Genomic DNA, 22398 nt, shown 5'->3' on the forward strand with positions numbered 1-22398 from the left:
CAATTGGAAAAGGGTTGATTTTATGTTCATTTTTATTCCATTAACAAGTCTGGAGAGATAACACACAGAAATAAAAGTGATAACAATCTTTTAACATAATACTAAATTTCCTGTTACAAAATGTTCCTTTTGCAATCTGTAATTTGCTGTTTAATGGGATTCTTGAGATTTTTTGTGTGTTGTGCAGACTCACTGAACTTTAATTAGAACTGTGATTAGAAGACATTTTGCATTTACATCATCAACAGGACACGTGTGACCTAAAATATTTCGGTGTAAACAGCCACACCAACAATTTAACAATATTTTAACAAAGAAAAATCAATGATTTGACCTCTAAGAGGGCACATTTTGTTTATTGTGAATGTTTCGATTAGAAACAAAATCTGTAAAGGTCCTTCAACAACTCAAAAAGGTCTCCCTTTTTTAAATATAGTTACTGTACTCACCATGTAAATCCCACCGAAAAGAGGAGCCATGCATTTGCTGAGGAGAGCGGCGCACAGACTGGCAACATGAACGAATGGTCCCTGAGAGAGAGGATGGAGAGAGATTAAGATGTTAGTAGACAGGATGTGACTGAAAGCACATTCTAGTGGAGCATGCTGCACTCAGGTTCAGGGGCATTAGTCAGAAACCTTGCATGATTAAATCCTGCTCAGACTCAGATTCAAACAACTTTATAACCCCCAAATGGGAAAATGCAAGTGTTATTAGCAGTAAATCACAGCCGCGACTTTAATGAGACCAAGCAAGATTATTATATCCTCCCCCGACAGGAAACTTCAAAAACTGTCAAGCAATCTGTCATGTGTAATTTGTGCAGCCAGGAAGACTGCGAAGAGAACAGATGAAGGAAAAAGGAAAGCCCCTACCTCCTTCCCCAGAGGCATCCCGCTGCCCAGAGCACAAGTCAGACCGATGACTTTGGCCACAAACGTCTTGAACGTCAGGTACTCCTTCAGGACCACCCCCCTCAGTATTGTCTTCATCTCAGGAATACCTGAACCTGGGGGATGAAAAAGAAAGAGATGCCAGGTAGGATGATGGATTGGAGGGAAAAGATGAGTTGAAAGAAAGCAATTACAGAGAGAAGGATGCGCAGAATAAATGAAGAGCGAGGAAGGTGTGCGAGCTAAGAAGCTGATTGATATTCATATAGATTCTGTATGCGCATCTCATCACAGGTATATTGTATGGATTTCCTGAAGACGTGGCCACTGAGACACGTACGGCTCATGTCCTTGTGGCCTTGTGGTGCATTATAAAGCTAATTGCATTATTCAAACACGGATATATGACCAGGAATTTGAGATATGAATACAGAGGTTTATGCAGAAATTGTTTAAACGTGTGTGTGTGTGTGTGTGTTTCTTACCCACAGCCTGAGGTGCCAGTATCTGTGTGAATCCTGCTGAGAAAGTGATGAGCACTACAGGGTAGGTGACCCAGGCGATGTACTGCAGGAGCATGTTACTGTCCAGTCCACCATACATCCACTTCTGTGCTGCACACAGACACACACACACACACACAGAGACACAGACACACAGACACACACAACTTCATCTCAGTATAATGCAGGAGAAAACTCTAACAAGATTTATCTGCTCTAAATTCTTCTGTTCCCCATTAGCGCCCTTTGACCTCCCATCTCTGCCTTATTCATGCATTTTTCTGCACCTACGGCAGCTTTGGTGCCGGCTCTTACTCATTCATCCTCGCTATCACATTTACCATTTTGTGAAACACAATAGAGGAAGCGCTTCTTCAAGGAAATATCTACATCCAGAAAATGCATCTTTTCCTTCTCCATTATGCTGGCATTTTTCACACCTAAAGACAGACACTCCCTCTAGTGGATGAGTGCATTGGTCAAGGAAGTGGATGAAGAAGCACTCAAACTTTAAGTAGTGTAAAACAGCCGAGTAGAAGTGTTATCAACGAAATATACTTTAAGTATCAAAAGTCAAGTATTACATTGTTAAAGTTAATACAATTCAATGAGAATTAGGGTTGGGGTGCAGTGGGTTTTTAGGGGGAGATAGCAGATCAAACATAAATGCCACATAAAAGCTGGGAACCTGAAGATGAATATGAGATGCAGCTCAGCACAAGTTGTTGTGATCATAAATCTCTAATAGACTTAATGAATTAATTACTCAATTAAGCCTCTTGAGATGTATAAAGGTTCAGAATATTCATCTTTTTCTTTCTGAAGTCGATTGATCAAAACCATGTGCACTGTAAAGTGTTTTATTAAGGGTTAAGCTTGGACCTCAGCACCTGGTGAATTCATCTGAATGTCAGTGTGAAGATTGATGCATCGGATGTTTTATGGGAGTGAAAATCATATTTATTGATCCTTGAAATATTAATGAAAGCCACTTTGTTAGCAAGCTCAAGATCAATATAACTCTGTGTTAGAATGACAGTCAATTTGTATTAATATTTTAAGAACTACTCTCACACCTGACAAGGTCTATTAGCTGTGTGCTATAAAACATGGCTCCTCACGGATTAATTCTTGGCTGCCTCTGTGAGAACAGTCCTTTATTCACTGTCCGTCTATCCATCTGTTTCTCTTTCCTCTCTCTTTCTGGCCCCCTGTCTCTTTGCTACCTTCTTGGCAGAAGGCGATGGCGTAGTCCATGACCCAGCTGACCAGAGCCATGAGCAGCCCCAGCAGAATGAGGAAGATCCAGTCCTCGCCCACCCGTGAGATCAGGAACTTTTGGCAGCGAGACGCACACACTGAGGGCACAGAGACAGAAGGACACAGAGGGAAAAAAAGTCAAACCTTTGAAACAAATCTTCAAGGTGTGAAAAGAGACTGGAGAAAGATATTTTTTGGTGCGAGACTGAACAGAACCAGAGGGGAATAAACGAATCTGTAGTGATGGAGGAGAGGCGGATGAATGGAAGGATTCAGACCAGGGAAGCAAAGGCTAGAACATGTCACACACAAAGCACCTTATGTGCAGTAGAGCCCGACTGATAAGGGATTTTTGAAACGGATGCCGAAACTGATTTTAGAGGGATGCAATTCATCTATAACAGTTATAGATGATCTAGATCTAGAACAGTTCTATATGGTTGATAATGTAGTTTTTTGTGCTGGAATGAAAATAGAACTTTTTTTATGTGGATTGTGCACAGATATTTCACCACTCTGCAAATGTACCCAGAGAGCTACATTACCAAACATATTTAACATTGTTATACATTATTATACATTATACAAACAATGCATGACTGTCAGCCAATTCTATAGATAACTGAGAATATAAAGAACAAATAGGAATAAAATAAATAAATAAACATTATTACTGTTCAGTGTCAGTCTGAGTGTTTAAAAAAATAGAGGAAAAAAAGGAAAAAAATCACACCAAGCAGCGTTTTGTTTCATTATATATTGTGTAAAAAAAGTTTTCATAATGGCAGTAATGCATTAAGTAAATAAAACAGAAAATAAACATATAACACTTAATACTCAAACACAAATTGAAAAGATACAGACCAATTTATAAGAAATGTTAGGGATAAAATACAGAATATATTAAGATATAAGTGCAAAGAACATTATATTAAATATTCTGAACATGAAAAACTAAAGAAAAATGAACAATAAGGACAGTGAGTAGAATGGCAGACATCAGGCCTCTTTCACCCAGTGTGAGTGAAAGAACAATGAAAGAGTAGAAGGTTTTTGTGTGGTAAATATGTTGATAGTGAGACATTCATCCACCTCAAATATAAAGAATACAGTGACCCAACAAAGCTGGGTCACAGTTATAAATTCTACCATTACATTATAATCTATAACTCTGAGCTAGGTCAGCTAAAAGAAGCATCACTGGACTCATTTCCTCCCTCTTGTCTGCGGACACTGCCAAAGCCTGGAATTCAACATCCAGACATTCATAGATGTGCCCGTCCCGAGAGAAGCTAAAATGTGCCACTAACACATTTACCAGATCCATATTTCATAAAAATGCTACAGTCGAGATACATCAAGTTGATTTGAAAGTCACATTGTGACGTTTACCGCAGAGAAACTGTCGCATTTGAGAAGAAACCAACAGAGCAACAGAGGCGATGATGACAGTAAAACAGCGTGATGGGAAACAGACAGACAGAGAGAAAGAGAGACAATGATCAGTTAGTGATTTTGCAAATTTCTCTGGTTGTTTATCGCCAGACAGAATTATCCATTTGTGTCACAGCCCTCTATCACACTATTGTTCCAAAACTATTAAAAATAAGCTTCGCTATGTAGGGCTGCAAATAACATTTACTGTCCTCACCACTTATCTGCCAATTATTTTCTCCATTAATTATTAGTCTCGAAAACATCAGAAAACAGTGAAAAATTCCTGTCACAGTTTCCCAGAGCTCAAGATGACACCATGAAATGTATTATTTTGTCCCATTAAAAGTCCAAAACTGCACAATATTGTTTTTATACAATGTAACACAGCAAAATTTCTCTTTAGTGAAGCAGGAAAAGTCAAATGTTTGACATTTTTACTTGAGAAACAACTTAATTAATATGCTGAATAGCCAATCATCTAATTGATGAATTGAATAATTAATGCTCGATCATAGGAAAAATCATAACCATGATTATTTTACATTACATTTATATGGTATGAGGCTTGTGTTAACCCCTCATGATTGTACTTTTCATTTGTTACATTTCCTCAAAATGTGTGACTATGCTTCTTGCAGAAAATGTTAATTATTTAAAAAAAAAGTCTCCCCCTCCTTCATGATAATGCACATAAATATTTCTTGTTGTCTGAAGGACATTGCCACTCTGTAGGCAGAATAAATGATATACTTAATGAAACAAGACAGACATTGCAGCAGTCTTTCTGGTGCAGGATTCAGGTCACGGGGGGAAGCTGAGTCTTCAGAGGGAGGTGGGACACAACTGTGTGCATGACGGGACGAGCTGCCCAGCAGCCAGGCCACCTGCCGGATGGTAGGTTGCCAACAGAGAACGTACACATACAATCACGCTTGTGCAGAAAAACTCATCACACAGTGGACAGAGACGCATTTAAAGATCCATCTATCAGATTAGACTGCCATGTAATTCACTGGATCTATAATTTTTATTTCACAGTTCATTGGACAGTCCCATGTGTGGACGATGCTGGGGAGATTCACATTCCCACAGCCCCTCTTTCTTTATCCCTGCTTCTCTCTCACACCTCTTGTCTGGCACCTGCAAAGCCACATACTTCCATGTGCATCTTGGCTCGCGCTCACATCCGCAGGCTCATTGGTGATCACAGATGTCTTCTCCTGATCCCGTTATAAAAAAAAGAAGAAGAAAAATCACACCCAACGCCAGACATTTTCTCCACCTCTGCTATTCCTGCATTGCATCACCTGAAGCCAACTAGCACTAATCAGGAATAAAACTAAAAATACACATCTTTTTCACCTATAAACTGAAGATTCAAAAAGTGCATAATGACATAATACATAAAGATGCTTGGAGTAGATCTGAATAACGTCGGCTATAAAACACCTCTGTGAGTCAAAATAAACGCGCTGAGGCAGTACATGCTTTTAGCTCTCCATCACGACCAGCAGCAGAGCCCTTGGCTGCATGTGTAGGCTGCCTTTTTCAAAAGCTGCGGCTCCAGTTACTGATCTCAACCGAGGCGCACACTCGTAGTCCGTCACCCACAGAGATGATGTTCCCACACAGATACATGAGGGGAAAACACTAAAACTCCCACTTCCACCAAATCCGAAGGTTTTCGCCTTACATGTTACTTAACAGGACAACAGCAGAACCCGTCCGTGCAGTCTGAGCGTCTATCTGAACACAAGTCTAAAAATACAAACACAGCTTGATCTACGAGCACATGGCACACAGACATCGAGCACACAAATCACTCTGGCTGGCTCCTGATCTGAGAGTGATTGTTTTAAATGGCTTCCATTACAGCAAGCGAGCAAGGCTAGGCTGATATAGTGTAGCTTTCACCTATGGTGCAATGTATCGTGCTTTAATCAGATCACCAGTCACAAGGGCAAAGAGGCAGAAACGGATGCTGGAAAACAGCCACACTGGCTCACGCGTGCAAACACGCATGCAAACAAACACTCTCCTTTTTTCCTTTGCTTACTTTTACTGAGATTATCTCATGTGATGAAAGAGTTTCTGTATCTATGGGGTCGGTCCAACCAAAGCTTAGCTGTGCAACTTACAACAGTGGTGGAAGAGGTATTGTGTAGAATGGCCCCACTTAGATTTTTAAATATATTATACATATTATTGCATTATTATTATTGATGCATTTATCTAAGCAGTATTTTACTGATTTTAAACCACCTAATATATTATTTATTTTTATTTCAGCATTTATATAGGGACTGTGTTAAACATGAGCTCCTGTTGGCTTTAGGTGTCCCTTCCATGACGACCAATATTTAACCACAGTGGTGCCTGTGGGTGGCTCCTCTGGGCTTCATTACCCAACGCACCACAAGCGCTTCATCGTTAAAATGTTCACATTTGTGGATCCGAACACCTTTTCTACTCAGAAAGACACGGTACAGTTATTCATGGTCCAAGAAATCAAACCTTTTGGTGTGACTCCAATAGCTGTAGTTTCTTTAACAAAACATGCAACTGAAACTCTTTCAGGTGTTCATCCATTGTGCTACGGCAGTGTGTTATCCCAGCAGCACAAACTCCTGTGAACAGCCATGCCACCGGCAACGTGAGTATAGCTCAAACTACCAATTTAATAATTCAGCAACTACTTTAGACGGTTTGTTAATGTAATTTCCTACTGTCAGCTTAGTTAAGCCACAGCAGGCTGTCCAACAAGTTGTTGCTGCCATGTCTACATATTACTGCATTATTATGATTGATGCATTTATCTAAGCAGAATTTTACTGATATCACCACTTAATATATTATTATGAGGTCCAATTTATAACAATGTGTGATTGTTTTAAATTGACCATGTTTTCCATGTTAAATCTTGACCTGAAAAGAAACTAAAGCTGTAAGCTAAATGTAGTGGAGCAAAAAAGTACAATATTCGCCTCTAAAATGTTGTGGAGGACAAGTATAAAGTTACATAAATGTAAATACTTGAGTACACGCACCTCAAAATTGTACTTAAGTTACAGTACTTGAGTAAATCTAGTTACATTCCACCACTGAGACCACATAGTTATCAAGAAAGAAATTCTCATATTTAAGGGAATGTAAACAGGAAGTTGAATATTGCCATGGATTCACTAAGTTACACCAGGGACATGTTCAATATGTTGTCAAGACACAGATAGTGTGCAACGAATGGTGTTTTTAAGCATATTTAACGCTCTAAAGCCCAAAGACATTTAATTCAACAGCACGGAAGTCTAAGATAACAAATTGTCACATTCAAGAAACAAGAACAAAATCGTTTTATTGACTTATTCATTCAACGTCTACAAATTTAGACTCATCTTCTCACACTGCTCTTTTTATTTCCTGAGGTTTAAGTTTCATCTACCGCATCAAGACAATAGAGGCGAAGGGAATTTAGTTAGTGAAGCTTACAGAATTGAAAAATGACATTGCAACATGTCCTTGTAACTGTGGATAATCCCCAGAGACAGTGTGAATAGTTTTTATGGGGACTTTTTCTTCAGCAGAAAGTACTTCTAATGTTTCAATTTGGGTGAACTGACCCTTTAAGTAATGCACTGCTGCTCTGTTGAATCCATTTGATTTCAGGAACTTGCTTTTACTTGAAGGTTAAATAAAGAAGCAATACAAATAAGCACATTTGGAGGATGCGCGCACACACACACACACACACACACACACACACACACACACACACAGAGTCAGGATCTGTCACTTCTTTATTGTGGCGAACGTCAGTCTGAATTAGAGCACTCTTCCGGTGCCACTCCTTTATCTGCAGTCATCTGGGAAGGTGGACATAAGATAATCTGACAGTTTGGATCAGAGTTCTGCTCACACACACACACACCCACAAAGCGAAGCCAAAATCTCTCCCCACACACACACATACAGTTGGTAGACGGTGGGCCACTGGCAGCCAGCAGAGGGGGCTGTCTTTGCCTGACATTGAGACAGCTCTTGTTGGCTGGAGGTCATTGCTCAGATCAGTCACATCCAATCGTGTTCACATCCCTTCCTGCTCCCTCGTGTCAGGTAGCCGCTCTGCTGTACTTAAAGAAGTCGGTGTTTTCACACAACATTCACACATGCTGAAGTGCCACAATCTCTCACACACATACACTCCAGATCCACTTTGTTTATGAGCACTGCTTTGGTCTGACCTTCACAACATGAGCACTGCACTTCCTGCACGCTCTGCAGAAGATGCAGGGCTTGTTGCACAATCACTTACGGTGGCACTTTCCACAGGGGTCTTTCTCGTACTCCAGCAGGTCTGCAGCACGACTGCGAACGCTGGTGTTCCTCCGCAGTCCTCCGCCATCCCGCACTCCTCCATCCCGTAGGCGGGCTGCTTCCTCCTTGGCATACACACCCAGCTCCTGGGTGTACCGCCCATACATCTGTGTGTATGAAAGACAGAAAAAGACAGCTTTTATACAGGTGGTGCAAGTGGGAGGCATTGAAGGAAATGTCATAATAGTGTTGGGTCACAGTTGAGATAGTCAGCTTGTGTAAACACACTGACATTCAAACTCAGAGGGCCAGGTGTTAGAAAATTCACTGCCTGCATTAACAGCTTTTCTCCAGTCAAAAATCCACTCGGCTTTGACTCAACAGTCGTGTAATGACTTCTTTTCAGACAGATGAGCAGACAATAAGCTCCACCTGTCAGTTCCCAGCTGATTAACTCTGCAGGCCTGCGACACAATTGACTCCTAACGATGAGAGGCGGAGTTCTCTGCACGTGGCACATAATCAATCATGTATAAAGCCTGCGTCTGAGGCAGAGGTGTTGTTACTGCAGTTCTGGCCAGTGGATAGTTATTAATACCATAATGGAGCTTTTGAAGTGTCTGTTTGGTGTTGTGGTGGTTGTTTTGGTTGGTGATGTTACTGCCCAGCCTCACTGGAGGATGCCTCTGCAGAAACAACCTTCTCTTCCTCCTCAGCGGCCGCAGCAGCAATCAAAAGTCACTCCAGCAGAAGCTCCTTTTGACAAATGCCAGGTGGAGCAACGCAACAAGATCCAGTGTGGGACTGAAGATATCACTGCTGAGCAGTGTGAAAACATTAACTGCTGTTTTGATGGGCGGCAGTGCTACTATGGGGAAGCGGGTATCTGAGCTCTAAATACTTTCTAGTGCCTCTCAAACAAAAATGATTCATGGTGAGTGTCAAATATCTAACTAAGGAAGTAAATTCTCTTTCTCGTCATCCAGTGACTGTGCAGTGTACCAGGGATGGCCAGTTTGTGGTGGTTGTGGCTCGAGCTGCCACTTTGCCCCACATAGATGTGGAGTCAGTCAGCCTGCTGGAAACAAATGACCCCTCCTGTTCCCCTGTGGGCGTCACCTCTGCTTTTGTCATATTTCAGTTCCCAGCAACTGCATGTGGTACTATACTCAAGGTATAAGTTGGCATTTCTTTGCCCAAGCTATTTTTAGAATGCTTGGATGTTTATTTATACAACAAAATATGCAATGCAGGGGGAAAAAAATGCACATTCTCCCATTAGTGAGTAAAAAAAATCCCACCCTAGCCTACTGGTTCTAAAGTGCCCCAAAAACATGCGTGTGCTGATCATTTACATGCTTTTCCCCTCCTTGACCCACCATAATCTACTTTAACACTTACAAATCAAAGCATTATATTGCCTAAAACTGCATCTGTTTTTCTTTCTTCTGAGCCCATCTGTCTCACTACTTCAACATAGCGACTCCCTTGATTAGATTGAGAAATTCCTAGCCCGAGTTTCCTCTGCCCAAGGCCCAATTTAGTGATGTAAACCTGAGAAATCAGAAAATCCTCGCATGACTTTTTTATTTTTCTCCAGCAGGAGGAAGAGGATTACGTAGTGTATGAGAACCACATGTCGTCCTCATATGAAGTGGGGATTGGACCCAGAGGATCAATCACCAGGGACAGCCACTTTGAGTGTGTACAATCGATCTCCCTTATTGGTTTTTGTGGCCCACTGTGGTTTTCCTGATATGTAAAGCTCTCTGCTCTCCCCAACAGGCTATTGTTTCAGTGTAGGTATTCTGGCACATCTGTGCAGGCTCTGGTCATGGAGGTGAATGCTGTTCCTCCACCTGTGCCAGTTGCTGCTGCAGGACCCCTCAGTGTGGAGCTCAGACTGGGCAACGGGCAATGTCACTCAAAGGGATGTGTGGAGGGTGAGTGGTGCAGCACCATTATGAGGCCAGCTAGTGCAATTTTTTTTTTTTGTACTAAACTGATGTTTCGCTCACAGAAGAGGCAGCGTATAGCTCCTTCTACACTGCAGCAGACTACCCAATCACTAAAGTGTTGAGGGAAGCACTCTATGTTGAGGTGAGAATCCTGGAAAGGTCTGATCCAAACCTTGTCCTGAACCTGGAGCACTGCTGGTCCACATCCACCCCCAATCCCAGCAGCCTGCCACAGTGGGATCTTCTAATTGACGGGTATATAAAATAATTACACACAACTGTAAATTTCAGCGTTTACATACTGTGTTAAACATGAGCTCCTGTTGGCTTTAGGTGTCCCTTCCATGACGACCAATATTTAACCACAGTGGTGCCTGTGGGTGGCTCCTCTGGGCTTCATTACCCAACGCACCACAAGCGCTTCATCGTTAAAATGTTCACATTTGTGGATCCGAACACCTTTTCTACTCAGAAAGACACGGTACAGTTATTCATGGTCCAAGAAATCAAACCTTTTAGTGTGACTCCAATAGCTGTAGTTTCTTTAACAAAACATGCAACTGAAACTCTTTCAGGTGTTCATCCATTGTGCTACGGCAGTGTGTTATCCCAGCAGCACAAACTCCTGTGAACAGCCATGCCACCGGCAACGTGAGTATAGCTCAAACTACCAATTTAATAATTCAGCAACTACTTTAGACGGTTTGTTAATGTTATTTCCTACTGTCAGCTTAGTTAAGCCACAGCAGGCTGTCCAACAAGTTGTTGCTGGCATGTCTGGCCTTAAGTTACCTTTACATAAGGGAGTATGTAAACCTTAAATTTTAGGGTGGGGGGCAGTAATTGGTATCTGCAGATACACTGAATTGATACTAAGTTGGTTCTTGGTGTAAGATGGGCAAAATTGTCACTTTGGAGGAGCTTGAGCTAAAGTATTATTGTAAAAGCTTAATACTGTTAAGTTGTGCTGCATTTAACAAATTCTTAACTCTTGTTCCTAGTTGGACCTTTACATGAACAGCAGTTTCATGTTTTTCTATTAGGTTCCTATTAAAATGTCTATTGTGTTGTAAAATCTAAAATAACTTTATTTCTCTTGCAGGAAGAGCTGCAGTGAGGAAAGTTTCAACTCAGAGGGCTCTGGTCTCAAGCGGAGAGGTGATCCTGACTGAGCAGAGAACCTCTCCTTCTGACACCCAATCAAAGAGTTGACTGAAGAGTTCCACTGGCAGCTAGATCTGGCCTTGACTTTTAATAAAAGCTTGTTAAAAGCTTATGCTGAGAACTGAGTCTTGTCTGAATTGCTATTTGAAGGGCACTTGCTATCCTTTTTTGATGAGGTAGATTTTGTGCAGAGGCGGTGTATAGTAGTCGAACACGTAATGTAACCCATTTGATTTGTGCTGAGAAATCACAAGGTTGCATTACAACTGAATACTTGCAAAGTCTAAATTGAACTGAAATGTGATAGCACGGTACATGCAAGACATGACTCCTTATCAGCTATGCAAATTAATTGCGATTTGAAATGGTTAAAGCTGAGATGATAAAGTACTGGTGCTACAGCATAATTCTTAATCTTTAGCTTTTCTCAAACATCTTTCAAACAGCCACATTAAAATGAGCATCACGACTCAAGGCTCACTGCTCGTCTCCTTCCTGTTCTCCCCCTCTCACTCTTTATTTTTTGATAACAGTCCCTCTAGGTTTTCTCTGTATGCTACAACTTGCAACATCTCTCCTCCACTGCTCTGCGCACCACCTCCCTTTTTGTCCCACTCCAACCCATCCACCCCCTCCTCTCATTGAGATGGGCATCACGACTCCTCCAGACTCGCTCTTTCTGCTCGCATGCACAGGGGGTGCAGAGGGAAAGCAGAGCAGCCGTATAGGTTCAGTCTGACTGACGAGCAGAAAGAAAGCCCGTGCTGTCAGGAATGCTCATCTCCATCCACCTGAACCTCCAACCTGCTGGGAAGCATTTAAGCAAAACGTAGCTATACATCACATGCAGACAGCCGCATGGCCTCATCTATAAGCCAAAGTCTCGGAGGAATTGGCCAATAGGTGCCAGCTGTGGACATGCGTAAACATGTCAGTGGAGTGATATGTAAACAAGTTTTGCCACTGGTTAGAAATGCTGTCAATTAACGCAAACTGGTTGATGTAGAGCTGTTTGCATGCGTGTGTGGCATGCTTAATAAGCAAATGAAATGAAAACCAATACTCATCAGGCAAAACTGGGCTGTTCAACACGGACCTATTATACAAAAGGTGATCTTTGGTCTAAGATTCCAGCTATGCATTCAAATACCCATACTACCATAGATTGAGTATGCCCCAATGCAGAATGCCAAAAATACCATTATGCAAGCCAGCATACTTTACTGGTTCTGACCAAAAATCCTCTGCACAGTGGGGACGGTACAATACCAGTCCAATAGTTTTTTCTTTAAACATCTTTGCTGTTAAAACATTTTTGTTCAGAATCCTCTTTGCTAAACCTGGCCATCTAAAAACATGATCATGATCATGTGACACATGCTACTCACCTCACTCTACAGCAGATCGCCCAAAGTTTAATGAAGCATCCACGCAATAGTTTAGGCCTATGGATCCAATTAGATTATATATTCTTTTTCATCCAATCCAGTGATTTTGGCCAATATCAGTCCGATACCATACTGAAAATCAAATTTGTGCATCTCCACTGCACAGCAGACAGATATATTGTTCAGCCAATATTGGCCTATCATAAACATATCCATATCAGTATTGCCGTATGTTGTCCAATATGCACTAATATTTAGACTTTTAAATGTTTATTTAAAGAACATCTATAGTTGTGATTCAGAAATATCATGCAGTTTGTCCAGTAGAGCACTGGACAAATCCAATGTAATAAATAAATAAAATCACCTATAGATGCCACCTAGGAAAAGTTCCCTCTCCAAAGATGGTGATGTAGTTGTGAATAAAATACACTGTAGAATATCTGTTTAAGAAGGCAGCCTTCTGAGAGCCTTTGCATACTTACATTGGTACACAGTCCACACAGGCAAGGTCTATTTTCATTTCAGCTCAAAAATGTTATATAATCAGTTGCCATTTTGGTATTCAGTCTTTTGTATGTTTGCCTGTGCAAACTTGGTTCCTCTTCTACGTATTTGACACAAAAATCCAATTTTGCACAGTTGGAATAAATGGGTGAAGTATTGCATGGAGTAAAAGTGCCAGACACTTGTTTGTTTACCCGTTACTTCATATTTTTATCATCACTACACTGGGAAATTAAGAATTATCTTTCTTACTGAATCATATGTGTTGGCAAACAAATTTTCGTTCACCCACACATGCAGTATAGACACAAACCCACCACTTGTACTAGACAAACACCCACTGGGAGTATAAACGCGGCCTGTTAGTGATTCTTTCTTAGGCCTGTGTGAAAGCAATCACTGGCCATCTGGAGCACGGCCCCCCGGGAGAGCAGCAGGTGGGACCCTGTGGGTTAAATGAGCTGTTATCTGTAACCAGTTCACCTCCCACGTGACCAACTTCTGTATCTACATTAGTCAGTTTACCTCCTACATTGCAACCCTCTACACCAGTTCAACTCCTGCCTCCCACAGATTGCTATTGACTGGTTTGTGTAAACAGAGAGTAGGGTTCCAATTTGGTACAAAATAGCTTCACAAGGGTAGATATCGTCTTAACCACAAGTAAATCTGTGTGAACAAGATAATCCAGGAAATCCAAATCCTCTAACAAAAAGTAGAGGTAGCTTGAGTAGCAGCAGCTATCATGTCTGACTGTGATAAGCTGAGTCACCTGTCATTCAATCAAACATGGCTCAAATCAAAATCGTCATCCTCAAACGCACAAGATGTCATTGTCTGCCTCTCGGTGTCTCCTAATCAAAGTAATAACAAAAGACGGAGCTTTGTGATGTTTTTAGCTCATGGGAGTTGTTGTCTTCACCACCACTATTGCTGTCAATGGTGTCAGCTTCTCCTGGTGAGGATTCCTTCAGTTTTCATTCAGGAGTTTTTAATCACAAGCCAAATTATCCACCGAGGACCCTCCTCTTAAAAGCAAATGGACCCATTCATTAGAACTGGTAAAAACACTGAATAAAGAAATGTCATGTTAAAAATCAGTGTTTCTATTCAATAGTCAGTGAAAATGTTAAATGAAATATGGGGTAGGTTTCTATCATTCTTTGAGAAACCTGCAACTGTCGTCACTGGGTCACTTTCCACCATTGCAAACCTAGTTCTGGTGCTGGTGCTGGGCAGAATCTGTTTGCTTTTCCACAGGCTAGAGAGTCACATCATTAGGCGCGTTTCTATTAGGTACTTTTCCCTCTAGTGAGCCGCTATGGGTGTGGCTTGGGAGAGAGGATCCCAGATCCCAAGATCTGTCCAACTTCACCGGTTAGCGACTCAGGTAGCGGCTGAGGAAGTACCTGCCTCTGGTAGGTACTTCCTCAGCCGCTACTGAGCCGCTACAAACTAGTCTACGCTGATTGGATACGGTTGAGGCGGGATATGATGTGAGAAGAACTTGAAACTACCACAACATAACAGCGCCATTTTTGAAAGAAATAAACAGAGCAGACTGAGATGCGAGAATCGAGAACAAGAAAACAAAGAAAACAAAGAAAACAAAGAAGAGAAGACAATGGACAAAAGAAAAAGATGTCTCGACTTGCTGCGGCGGTCCATTGTCTGTGTTGTGTCACTGATGTCATGGTCAAAATTGTCACTGAATAATCACATAAGTGTTGCAGAACTATTTACATCACATTCTAACTCCGTTGGTTAGCCGCTACAAAACTTCCTGTATGGGAACAGAGGCAGAGGGGAACTAACTAGTGGGCGTAGCCAAAATACTCAGCCGCTTTCCAGAAAGTATTCAAAAAATACTCAGTGGAAACCTATTAAGTCACTGTATATGCCTCCGCCTTTCTAAAAACGCTAGCGCCAACTTCAAGCATAACAACAATAATGGTGTACTATATCATCTCTCTTCAAATGTTGCTTCTTGCTTTGCGAGCCTTGGCATCCAAACACCACTGCTTTGATGTCACGTCCCTAGTGAATGTCTGTGTTTTTACAATTTGCGGTCACAATGTTTTCGTTTGTCTTGTTGTCTGTCGAATCGCAGGATTAGGCACCAGCTCCAAACCGGCCCTCGAACTGCCTTGGTCAAAAGGGTAACTCAAAACTTTTATCTTTACTGCTATGTTTGTTTTTTTAGGATTATGTTTTATTATTTTTTATTTATGTATGTATTTTTGTTGGCTATTTTTATGTACAAGCTTTCTGGTTAATGTTATCAATTGAAAGTTAGATGTACAGCATGTATGCAATGTGTTGTCAGCTGGATGCCTGGGACTGGGTGATGATTATTTGTACTGTTTTACACTGACCTTCAATAAATTTTAACTATACCATTAATATCTCTTTATATGAACAATAATTATCATCGTTTCCACCTAGAAAACAAATGAGAAGAACTCAAATGAACTTATACGACACAAAAAAAAACTGTGGAAAGAAAATACTGACTTTGCATTTGGTGAAAAATTGCAGCCTCAGACTCTTTTTACAGCAGCTTTTCCACTCAGATGTGCAGCTTTAGTTCAGTCCAGATATTCTTGGAATATGAGGCAATGACATTTCTACTGGGATGAAACAATAACATGCATAAATAGTGTGAATTCAGCCAGTTGCACCTGCAAAAACCTTCAATTATCTCACGAAAAACAATCCCCACATTGCATCTACATTTTTAGAGATAACTAACAATACTAAAATAAGGATGAGTGTGACCTTAACCTTTATATCTCAGTTATTTCACAATAAACACAGTCTTCCCTTATTAAACATGAATTTTCCATATTGAAATAGTGGTGTGCCGAACTAAGTCTGAGGTAATTTAAAAAAGGTGTCACCATTACAACTTCATGTTTGGTAAGTGTGAAATTCTGATAAAACTGTCAATCATCATCATCATGTAGTTGCTTTTTGTAAATTTATATAAATGGAGCTGACTGTGTTAAATTGGCATATCGTGTCATATCACGAATCAAACTGAATGTAAATTGCATGGCAGCAGACTTTGTAACATCAGGAAATACAACCTCTGTAGTCTATCCACTTGTTATTCAGACACATAACAGCTTGTCTCAAGAACAAGTGTCTGGGGTACTTCCTGATGTGTTTTATGTTGTCGAACAAAATGTGAAAATCTCTAAAGGTTGTGTTAACCTTCCCTTGTCCCTTTGTGACGAGGGAACCGGGAGGATTCATTCCTCTAGAACTCTATATTGATATCCGCCTGAAACATCCATTATCAGATGTGCTATAGGCTGTGGGCTGACACCTCTACGTACCAACAGGGGACGCACCTTCATTACAACCATTACTTGTCACTTTACAGTATAAATTACTACACAAGTGCAATTACCGCACCTTCCGAGTGAAAACTTTCCAGTAAAACAAAGAGAGCGCCACATGCTCACAAACTTTCCACTGCGTCAGACCCCCCACTTTACTGCTACATCACTCACTTTGCCACCTTTCTCAGCCGGACCATGTGCAAGCCTAGCACAACAGATGAGACGAAAAGTTCTTTATTGTTCAGCTATTCCCCAGGCACCGCAGGATAATTTATTCATTGTGAGGAGACAGCAAGGACAAATATTTGACACTCTAATGATGAAGGCTTAACATCTAAAACTCCTTGCTGCTTTTTATTAATAAATATTCATAAGATGATTTTAATCTCTTCTTTTTTGTAATGTGTGTGTGTGTGTGAGTGAGTGAAGGCACCAATCACTGCGGAGAGAAAGATGGATGGTTCAGACCCTTAAACTCCTACATACTGTTGTCGCACTGTGATTACTTAGACGCATGCTGAGTGTGTATTGATGAGACCAGGGGAATAACAGGAGGACTAAAGCACTCGGGCTAATCTGAGCCGTGAAGCCTCCAGGGACACGATTGAAAATTGAATTAGAAGAGGAAGTGACAAATTTGACTCATCCCGCAGTCTACATTTGCATTAATATAGATAGCGGAGACTGCTTTTAGAATAGTTACCTATGAGTCAGAACTCACGCACACACATACACACAGACAGTGGAATAAACATGAAAAACCTTGATGCTGTCGAGCAGGCCCTGTGCACCCAGACAAGTGAAAACACACCGACACACACTCTGATCATATTAGTATGAGCAGCACAAAGGATGGGGGAGTGTCGGGAGGTGGGTGATGTCAAGAGAGACTGAGGGATCAAGCTGAGAGAGTGACATCTTTTCAGAAAAAGACTTAAGGGTTGTTAAACTGGTTGTTTTGCATGTCATAACACTCATCCACAGAGATTACGTCTGCAACAGGCTTAAAATGACCATTACTGAGAGTCAGAGGAGGGAAATAAACACACTGAAAGTCTGTCTATGGTTTTAAGATAAGAAACAGTGCACACACCATAAAAAAATATGGCAGTTTTTTTTTTCCCCCTGTGGTGGTATCATAAACTGTATAAAATATACACATAGTCTCCATGACGTCCCACATAGGCTTCTAAAGAGCCATAATGAAGCTCAGTTTAGTGACTCCAGCCGTCACCATCTTGGCCATTGGACTAGGTCGCCCATAAAGTTGGAATAATTTTGTTTTCAGACACAATCCTCTGTTCATTGTGGTTTAATTTTCATTGTGATACATTTGGAAGAAATTGATTAATACAGTTTTGAGAAGATATAGACTTTATCTGTCAAGAATAAATCACATTGTCACAATCATTTCATGCAAAGAGGTAAAAAATAATTTATTCCAACTTTATGGGTGTACTCTCATGAACAGAGGGGACTATGTATGATACAAGGTTATAATAGTTTTGGATTTTCATTAGTTTTAGTTTTAATTTCGTTGTGAATTTTTGTTTTCAAATTCAGTTAGTTTTAGTTAGTTTTTAGAGTGAGTTTTCTAGTTTTAGTTTAGTTTTTATTTTTTGAAAATGCTTAGTTTTAGTTTAGTTTTTATCAGTTTTAGTGTTAGTTTTAGTTTTTTTGTAATGGGCTACGTGTTTGGTGCGTGATTCAAAGAGGTCATAATGAATGTTTCCTTTATTTCCTTTGGTTTATCATCTCAGCCCCAATAAGGTTATTAACTCTTACAGTTCTGGGTGTTTTGTATTTTGGTTCTAGTGTAAACATCCCAGTCTTAGTAAGCATATTTACCATGTGTTGCATGTTCAAATAGAAACACTGAATTATGAATGAAAAAGTTGACAAAAACGAAAACTAAGGACATTTTCACTATAATTTTAGTTAGTTTTGTAACCACACAATACAGTTTCAGTTAGTTATCGTTTTTTTAAAAACTCTCGTTTTTATTTTTATTTCAGTTAACGAAATTGTTTTTTCAATTCTAGTTTTCGTTATTTCGTTAGTTTTCGTTAACTATAATAACCTTAGTATGATATCCTACCAAACATTACCAGTAGTTGACTTAAATAGGTTTTAAAATCGAATTATTTCATTAGGTTTAGGCACTAAAACTTCTTCTGCAAGGTTAGAAAAAAAGGCCATGGTTAAGGTTAAAAAACCTACCTCCGACAGGACCCAAAGGGACGTCCTTGATTATGCATAACTTGATCAAGGACGAGCTTTAAGTTGTAATGTGTAAAACACTGCAAAGAAGATGTGATGTTTTTTAGTGCTCAGAGCATTTAAACGGCACATTGATATTTTTTTCCCTGTTTGTGATACAATGGAAAAGCTAAGAAAATCTGAGATCCACTGAGCCATTAAATATGATTGGGAACTCATTTTTTTGATTACTTCCACATCATATGAATGCTACACAAATGACCTATCTAACAATGTTAACTAAAAGGTAAAAAAATTCTCCTTATATCTGCCCCATGATTTGGATCACGTATGAAATTTAATGGATTCTTCCTTGGCCCGTGCTGGACCCAAATTTCATGAAAATCGGGCCAGTAGTTTTTCTGTAATCCTGCTGACAAACAAACAAAACGAAACATAACCTATAATGGAGGAAACTAGCACTAATAGCTCATATTGCACTATACCTTGATTGTTTGCTTCTACTCTCCCTGTAAGTCGCTTTGGATAAAAGTGTCTGCTAAATGACTAAATGTAATGACTAAAATGTAATGTAAATAATAGTACAATATTTAATATACAACTTACTTAAAAAGGGCATGTTGTTGATGATACTTTCATAATTTCAACAATTTTATCTTCACAAAACTATTCATATATTTATACATTCTGGTTTTTAAACTAATGTTTATTATAAGGCATTATCAGCGTCTGCATCCTGTGAGGGTTTTTATAACAGTGTGCAAGTATATTGTATCTTGGCAGTTAGCTCTTGGGTTCACAAGTACACTCTGTATGGGATCTATTTTAACAGTCAAATGAATTGAGATAGATTTTTCTCTGTCTGGTGTCTCTGCAGTGGACCGTTCAGTGGTTGCAGGTAACAGCGCTATTCGGAAGTGACAGGAGCTGAAATGGACTCAAGCCAGCTTCTGTGTGGGAGAAACAGACAGAATGCTGACTATGAGGAACCAGACCCCCCTGAAGCGACAGCGATTTTATGTGTGTGTGTGTGTGTGTAACAGTGACAGAAAGAGAGAGAGAGATGCTGAGATACAACAGAGACGTGTATGACTATTCAAAATACCTTCATAGTTTTCTACATCAAGCTTATTGCCATAGCTGCACCAAATGGCGATGAATGTACGGTAGCACTATTTAATTACAAAACACAGAAATCCTCTAAAGCGGTGGAAGTAAACTGCAAACAGCATGTTCATATTTACCAACCCAACTGGTCTGTGACACTTTACACCAAACAATACAAAAGAGAGAAGCGAAGGAGGCAACAGATCTCACAGTCCGCTGTTTTGTGGACAGAGATCTTTCTCACGGCTGTTCAGGAGACAATGCTGCACAGTGCAAACTAACAGTGTGCAACTATATATGCAGTCTTAATGCTTTGTTGGCAATTGTATCCATTCTAATTGTTTGTACCTGGAGGAATCATAATTGGCAAAACTGTCTTATTGAGACAAAAGGTACTGCTTTTATCTGCACCACTATATGCGCATTTTTACATAAATCTTCATTGCGGCAGTGTTGCTTTAATTATTCATCAACCACAGACATATGGAAAGAGATACATAAGGGTGAGATCTTCTCAGCGGTGTGTCTTGATAGTCGGTGCAGCAGGTTGCGCAGAAACAAACACACATATGTATATAATCAGAAAGGCCGGCAGCTTGTGTGCTATGCATCGATTCCGCGGTGCTGCAGTGCCCTGTGGCGGGGGAGTGGGGGGTGGGGTGAAGGTAGAGAAGGTGTGTGTGTGGCATTTCCTCTTCAGGTGGATCATGACTTTGATCCCTGCAGCAGCCAAATCCTCAAGCCTCCCGCTGCTGAAAGGACATGAACATGCGTCTCTAACATCTGCTCTGACAGAGACTTACCACACACTCATTTAAGCACGCATGTGTAGGCAGGTACGCCATGCATACTCACCCACACACACACACACACACACACACACGGCACGTGCAAGACCTATGGAGCAAACTTGCCTACGCTTCTGTAAAAGATAAAACACATGCATACACGCGAACCCGATGACACATCCAGACCTCCTACACCTCTGAAAAAAGAAAATAGTTCAGATGGAAGGATGCAACACTCTGACAACAAGTCACCACAACACCGTCTGTCCCTTTTCTTGTCTTTTCAGTCTCTGACCTGCGTGTTATCCACTCTACCTGCTCAATCCCTCCTTCCCACAAGACGCCGGGGAGGCAGACAGCCACCACCGACTGTCCCAGCATGCACTGCACCTGACAGCAGTTGTAGAAGCCACTGACCCATGCACCAGACCCTGGTTGCTTTACAACTGTCAGGCGCTGCTCAAAGGACCTCTCCTGCATTGCCACACAGGACACAGAAAATAACAGCTTGCTGCCTAAAAGAAAAATCAAGACTTTCTACACTGTTTTATGCACTAAATAGCGTAATGGTTATAAATAGCCTGCTTATTCTCTGTTTTACTATTCCCTTTGGATAATGAGTTCAGAGAGGTTAGTGGGAATGCTTTCCAAAAATCTGTTCATTGCAGGGGCTGAAAATGCAGCATCAGTGCTGCTGTGTATGATATATGAATGGATATCATTTACATATCAAATAATTGTTTTCTTTAGAGATCATTTTTGACAAAGGGAAATGTAATCATGGCCATTTGCAATGTAATTATATCAATTACTCAGCCCATTTATATGATAAGTTTATGATACCCACTACATTTTATCTTAATGGATTGTCATAGCAATGTTCATTGATTGTAAACTCAAGCACCGACAGAAGCCATAAATTAAAGAGTTGTTTTTGTTCCATTGTCTCGGTAAACACTAGTCAATCCCCTGCCGATTCTATAAAAAGATTATTGCCAGAAATGCATAAATGCTGGAGGGGTATGGCGACTGTTCGTACAATAGCTGTGAATGAGATGACATTTCTGTGCTGCTTCCTCATGGAAATGTTATCAAAGAGATCTCCCTTTTTCTTTATCTTCTACATGTCATCTGCTCAGTCCTCCTATACAGCACCAGTGGTTCCGTGCTGCCAAAAATTCAAGCTACCACATGACTGAAAATCCTCTGAATCTTGCTGATGGCAAACAATAAAACACAGAGGATCCTTTTGTCAACATTACAATCCAATTTTAGACTGCAGCTACAGGGGCAATAAACTCTGTGAGCCCTCACTTATCTGATTTAAATTTGTGGTTAATATCTATCTCGGCACGTCATTCAAAGAGGACAACACAGATGCCTTGTTTTACCAGAGGGAAAGTATTTAATGAATAGTGCTGCCACTTTGCACTTATAAAGTAGCTGCACATTCACTTGCATGTGCAGAAACACACTTGAATCTATTTTAGGCACGCTTAATGGACTGGTATGCAG

The 22398-nt window shown here is 40.6% G+C and overlaps 2 protein-coding genes across 4 annotated transcripts in view; one reads left to right on the forward strand and one right to left on the reverse strand.

The window, feature by feature from the left end:
• Positions 1-22398, reverse strand: part of clcn2a (chloride channel, voltage-sensitive 2a) — a 44111-nt gene that overhangs the window by 20229 nt on the left and 1484 nt on the right. The window contains exons 2-6 of one of the 2 annotated variants that reach the window (XM_059343809.1): positions 8403-8571; positions 2623-2754; positions 1379-1507; positions 876-1009; positions 450-530 (exon numbers count right to left, since the gene is read on the reverse strand). In XM_059343809.1, coding sequence (XP_059199792.1) covers positions 450-530; positions 876-1009; positions 1379-1507; positions 2623-2754; positions 8403-8571 — 645 coding nt within the window. Of the gene's footprint in view, positions 1-449; positions 531-875; positions 1010-1378; positions 1508-2517; positions 2538-2622; positions 2755-8402; positions 8572-22398 lie in introns of those variants that run through there. The other variant, XM_059343811.1, reaches the window with a different exon arrangement.
• LOC131979790 (zona pellucida sperm-binding protein 4-like) lies at positions 8981-11636 on the forward strand. 2 transcript variants are annotated; one of them, XM_059343813.1, is made up of 8 exons: positions 8981-9286; positions 9391-9578; positions 10008-10105; positions 10190-10347; positions 10425-10617; positions 10696-10843; positions 10938-11013; positions 11465-11636. In XM_059343813.1, the coding sequence occupies exons 1-8, from the start codon at positions 9007-9009 to the stop codon at positions 11572-11574; spliced, it is 1251 nt and encodes a 416-aa protein (XP_059199796.1). In that variant the 5' UTR covers positions 8981-9006; the 3' UTR covers positions 11575-11636. The 2 variants fall into 2 exon arrangements, with proteins under 2 accessions (XP_059199796.1, XP_059199795.1); XM_059343812.1 differs by having other exon boundaries at positions 8982-9286; positions 10005-10105.

Source organism: Centropristis striata, chromosome 11 (assembly GCF_030273125.1).
Source record: "Centropristis striata isolate RG_2023a ecotype Rhode Island chromosome 11, C.striata_1.0, whole genome shotgun sequence".
Lineage (NCBI taxonomy): Eukaryota > Metazoa > Chordata > Actinopteri > Perciformes > Serranidae > Centropristis > Centropristis striata.

Coding starts and splice junctions, on each gene's coding strand:
- LOC131979790 (XM_059343812.1), top strand. CDS start 9,007: ATGGAGCTTTTGAAGTGTCTGTTTGGTGTTGTGGTGGTTGTTTTGGTT. Junction 9,287..9,390: donor GTGCTACTATGGGGAAGCGG/GTATCTGAGCTC, acceptor CTCGTCATCCAG/TGACTGTGCAGTGTACCAGG. Junction 9,579..10,004: donor CATGTGGTACTATACTCAAG/GTATAAGTTGGC, acceptor ATTTTTCTCCAG/CAGGAGGAAGAGGATTACGT.